General features: G+C 42.4%; 1 protein-coding gene across 1 annotated transcript in view; it reads right to left on the bottom strand.

The window, feature by feature from the left end:
• The window catches only part of ezra (ezrin a), a 15,745-nt gene extending 12,285 nt beyond the window's left edge, over positions 1-3,460 (bottom strand). Inside the window, exons 1-4 of the mRNA XM_058077539.2 lie at positions 3,278-3,460; positions 1,960-2,043; positions 132-227; positions 1-57 (exon numbers count right to left, since the gene is read on the bottom strand). The exon at positions 1-57 is cut by the window's left edge and continues 218 nt beyond it. Of these exons, the coding sequence (XP_057933522.2) occupies positions 1-57; positions 132-227; positions 1,960-2,043; positions 3,278-3,289 (249 nt within the window). The 5' untranslated portion in view covers positions 3,290-3,460. The remainder of the gene's footprint in view (positions 58-131; positions 228-1,959; positions 2,044-3,277) is intronic.
• Between the last annotated feature and the right edge of the window lie 1,837 nt (positions 3,461-5,297).

Genomic DNA, 5,297 nt, shown 5'->3' with positions numbered 1-5,297 from the left:
CTTGGCCCTCAGCTTGAACTGCAAGGGGGTCTCCTTCTTCACGTCCTGGGACATCACCTGAGACCAAGACGGGGGCTTATGAGGGGTTGATTTTCCGGCACGGTCGGAATGTTTATCCTTGAACATGGAACCTTTTTGTCGGAGTTGAGCCACGTGATGAAACCTTTCCCATCCACAAACTGGAGCCCAAAGTACCAAGTCTCACGTAGTCCGATGGTCCTGGCCACCTGAACACATCATGTGTTATATAGACAAAAATATTGGGACGCTTCCAGGGCAGGTAGATAGACATGTCGGACTTCAGATGAGTTATTTATTGTTATTGTAGCTGGTTAGCTACCGCTAGCAATGACATTGAAAGGTGAGCGAATACTCATGACGGCTTCGCTTGAGACTCACTTTATTACGAACGATTCTTTTATTAGTGGCTGCACGGTAGTCGAGTGGTTAGCATGCAAGGCCTCACAGCTTGGAGACCCGTGTTCAATTCCACCCTCGGCCATCTCTGTGTGGAGTTTACATGTTCTCGACGGGGGTCTCCGGTTTCCTCCCACATTCCAAAAACATGCTAGGTTAATTAGCGACTCCAAATTGTCCATAGGTATGAATGTGAGTGTGAATGGTTGTTTGTCTATATGTGCCCTGTGATTGGCTGGCCACCAGTCCAGTGTAGACCCCGCTGGGATAGGCTCCAGCACCCCCAGCGACCCTCGAAAAATGAATGAATTCTTATATTAGCACGATAAAAAGGATCGCATTGGGACTGACTTAGGGCGGGAGGCGGGGTACACCCTGGACTGGTGGCCAGCCAATCGGAAACAATGGTATCCATGGAAAGGAATATTCCAATCTCTTGTCTACATGCGTCGCTATAATCAACCAGAATAGTCAATGGGGCATGCCCAGTAAAACGTAAACATCAACATCACGTGATACCGACTTCCCCGAGTTGTTCTTTTTCACTTGTTGGAAATGTGGTCCGCAGGACACTAGTTTGAGGCCCCCGCCTTGATATGAAAGTTTAATGTAAAGTTTGATATGGATGCTGTATGGTATCATGTACCCAGAAAAAATTATTACGTTTGATTCATGTTCATGTTAAAGGTTAAATAACTGTTAATAGTTATCCTCCCTATCCGTGTGGAAGTGGTAAGTTTTGGGCTATTTAAGTTTAAAGGAAATAACTTGAAGGCTACCGTTTAGGTCGCTAGCTCTCTAGTTTGCGAGTTAGCATGTGTCTCAAGACCCTGCAGTTGCGCAATATGTTGTAAATAAAAAGAGTATAAATGTGACTATAGTCGTGTTTTGTCATGTTTACAGGGCTCTAATAATGCTTTGTTCATTTTAATCTGAAAAAAATCATTTGTCTACCCACCAACTATATGTGCTTTCTTAACTTTTTATTATTATTATTATATTTATTTATTACTGATTGATTGATTTTCTTTATTCTTGATTTGTTTATTTATTTTTCATCTTATTTTGTGTAGAAAAATAAAAAGTAAGATATTTGAGAACAGTGGAATGTTTTATCAGAGCTTTTCTTGTAGAAAATCGGAACCAAAGCAAAGTTTTTTAAAATTTTTTTGTTTTTAATAAATGCATTTTTTGGGTTTTTTTTTTTTTGGAAAACCTGATGCGGCCCAGTCTCACCCAGACCCGAGCTCCAGTGGCCCCCAAGTAAATTGAGTTTGAGACCCCTGGTTTAGATTGTGTTCCACAGATGGCGCTAATGCACACGAAAGCTGCTTGCCAACCGCCAATAAACAACAGAAGAAGAAAAACGCACCCTGACAACTTTCCGTTTGTTGTAGATCAGCGCATGACAAATTAATAATCTAACATGAAAGTGCTGAAATGTACCACAGGGGTGGGGGTGGGGACCGCCCCGTGCCGTAAAAGCCGTAAGCGTGTCCCCTTCCACCACGGTCAACATTGAGTGACAAGTGAAATGCGGACCTGGTCGAAGAGCTGCTTCCCTGTGGTGTTGGGATGGAAGGAAAACTCCAGCTCTGCGTCCATGGTGGTGACGCGAACATTGACCTGCGGAGAAAAATCGTAAAGTCATGTGACCATGACCATGACCACACAAAAATATAACAAATATTCAGCCGTCACATTCCGGAAAAAGCAACTTTGTCAGGGAAACATTTGTCAATAATTGCCTCTTAATGTGGAAGTGGTTTGTTCATAAACCATAATTGCTCACTATCTCATCAGACTTTGGACCAAGTCCCTTAACGCTAAGCTAGGTGGCTAAATCAGCTTGGATGTGCTTAGCATTTAGCGACCCATCCCACTTCAAAAGTGATACAAGCTCACATTTGCTTTGGTTTCACAATTCCAAACAAACAAACAGGAAGAGGAACTCCTTGTGACTGCGTTTGCCTGGAGACCGGATTTGGTTACACAATCCTTTTTATGAAGTCACACCGACGCACACCCCGAGGCCGCCATAAAGATAAACCCACTGGAAGTTGGGCAACAAAACTGAAGCGCTCAGATATCCTACCTTTCATAACGACCCCACCAAAAAAAAAAAATCATTGCATAATAAAGACAACAAAAATCCACTTCCGGGTACGTTTTATTCCAGAAGAAGACAGGAAATACCTGCGGCATGAGTCATGATTTCAGCTCAAGGCGTCAACTTGACCTCTTGGGTAAGACTTTCTCCTTGGAACGCCATTAAGTACACATTTAGATCGTCTGTTTATACAGGAAGTGCACATTGAAAGCGTTCCCGTTTCAAAGGCTTTCTACTGTCTCGCTTGGAAAATGGATTTTCAAGCCAAAAGTCACAAGCAAAGTGATTTCCCGCCCTGGAATGTGTGCGGTTTACACCGGTCAAACTCTGATTCTGGTTAATGAGTACATCGGGGGCCGGGCCTCCTACAGGGCAAGGCCCACGCTGACGCTTTTCTTCTATCAGCTGTTGAAATATCGCCATGAAAGCAAAAATGAAGTTCAACAACTTATTTTGAATAAGAAACAATTACAAGTATCAGTATTTTATTCCTGATTGACATTTTCCTGACATTAAAATTCCCTTTGGGTGTTTTTGTCGGCCTCCTTTAGCAAGGTTAGCAACTGCCTTTCCTACCAAAACCGGCGATATGTCCCTTAACTCGATAAAATGTACACGAAGTGGGAGCTCATATCCGAATGAGAGTAGAATGTACGTCTATTCAGCTACATAACATATTCAAAAGTTGATAATAAGTCATAATTTCTCCATTGCCATTCATGATTCGATAATCCGGTATCAGCGTCTTACCGTTTTGGGCATCTCGGCAAAGCTTGTTGGTACTCGGCTGTCAGGAAGAAGAAGGAAGGTGTTTTCCCAGGTGGACTGAGGCTGGAGTGGCCAACTCCCTGCAGCGCGTCCACCTGATAAGGAGGGCAAGCTCGGGCTGCGGATGGAGGGCAGGGCGTGCACCCTTTGAACCGGGCCGTGACGTAGCGCCTGTGACTTGGTTACTATCGCACAAACACAAAAGGAGATGTCCACCGACTGCGCCGGGTGGGGGGGGGGGGACTGACCTTCGCTCGGAGCAGGGCGGCCGACTTTCAGCCCTGTGAGCACGCTTCGGCGTTCAGGTATCGACACCACTGCCTTAAATATGCCTTGAATGAGTCGTTCACTCTTTTTATGTCTGCTACATCCGGTGATACAAGCGTACATGTGACTCTAAGAGTGTTATTTCATGTTTAGAGGGCACTAATCATCTTAAAAATCATGTTTAGAAGGTTGTAAACGGCTTTTTTATGCTCGAAACTTGGTTATGACTTTCTAAATACGCTGTTGACCATTATTCGGGTATCGACACCACTGCCTTAAATATGCCTTGAATGAGTCGTTCACTCTTTTTATGTCTGCTACATCCGGTGATACAAGCGTACATGTGACTCTAAGAGTGTTATTTCATGTTTAGAGGGCTCTAATTATCTTAAAATCCGCATTTAGAAGGTCGTAAACAGCTTTTTTATGCTCGAAACTTGGTTATGACTTTCTAAATACGCTGTTGACCATTATTCGGGTATCGACACCACTGCCTTAAATATGCCTTGAATGAGTCGTTCACTCTTTTTATGTCTTCTACATCCGGTGATACAAGCGTACATGTGACTCTAAGAGTGTTATTTCATGTTTAGAGGGCTCTAATCATCTTAAAATCTGTTTTTAGAAGGTCGTAAACAGCTTTTTTATGCTCGAAACTTGGTTATGACTTTCTAAATACGCTGTTGACCATTATTCGGGTATCGACACCACTGCCTTAAATATGCCTTGAATGAGTCGTTCACTCTTTTTATGTCTTCTACATCCGGTGATACAAGCGTACATGTGACTCTAAGAGTGTTATTTCATGTTTAGAGGGCACTAATAATGTTAAAATCCGCATTTAGAAGGTCGTAAACAGCTTTTTTATGCTCCAAACCTGGTTATGACTTCCTAAATACGCTGTTGACCATTATTCGGGTATCGACACCACTGCCTTAAATATGCCTTCAATGAGTCGTTCACTCCTTTTATGTCTTCTACATCCGGTGATACAAGCGTACATGTGACTCTAAGAGTGTTATTTCATGTTTAGAGGGCTCTAATCATCTTAAAATCCGTTTTTAGAAGGTCGTAAACAGCTTTTTTATGCTCGAAACTTGGTCATGACTTTCACAATACGCTGTTGACCATTATTCGGGTATCGACACCACTGCCTTAAATATGCCTTGAATGAGTCGTTCACTCTTTTTATGTCTTCTACATCCGGTGATACAAGCGTACATGTGACTCTAAGAGTGTTATTTCATGTTTAGAGGGCTCTAATTACCTTAAAATCCGTTTTTAGAAGGTCGTAAACAGCTTTTTTATGCTCGAAACCTGGTTATGACTTTCTAAATACGCTGTTGACCATTATTTGGGTATCGACACCACTGCCTTAAATATGCCTTGAATGAGTCGTTCACTCTTTTTATGTCTTCTACATCCGGTGATACAAGCGTTCATGTGACTCTAAGAGTGTTATTTCATGTTTAGAGGGCTCTACTCATCATAAAATCCATGTTTAGAAGGTTGTAAACAGCTTTTTTATGCTCGAAACTTGGTTATGACTTTCTAAATACGCTGTTGACCATTATTCGGGTATCGACACCACTGCCTTAAATATGCCTTGAATGAGTCGTTCACTCTTTTTATGTCTTCTACATCCGGTGATACAAGCGTACATGTGACTCTAAGAGTGTTATTTCATGTTTAGAGGGCTCTAATCATCTTAAAATGTGTTTTTAGAAGGTCGTAA

The sequence above is a fragment of the Doryrhamphus excisus genome, linkage group LG14, assembly GCF_037039965.1.
Source record: "Doryrhamphus excisus strain RoL-2023G ecotype Guam linkage group LG14, RoL_Dexc_Guam_v1.1, whole genome shotgun sequence".
NCBI classification, from domain to species: Eukaryota; Metazoa; Chordata; class Actinopteri; order Syngnathiformes; family Syngnathidae; genus Doryrhamphus; species Doryrhamphus excisus.
This window is presented reverse-complemented; position numbering and strand designations above follow the sequence as displayed.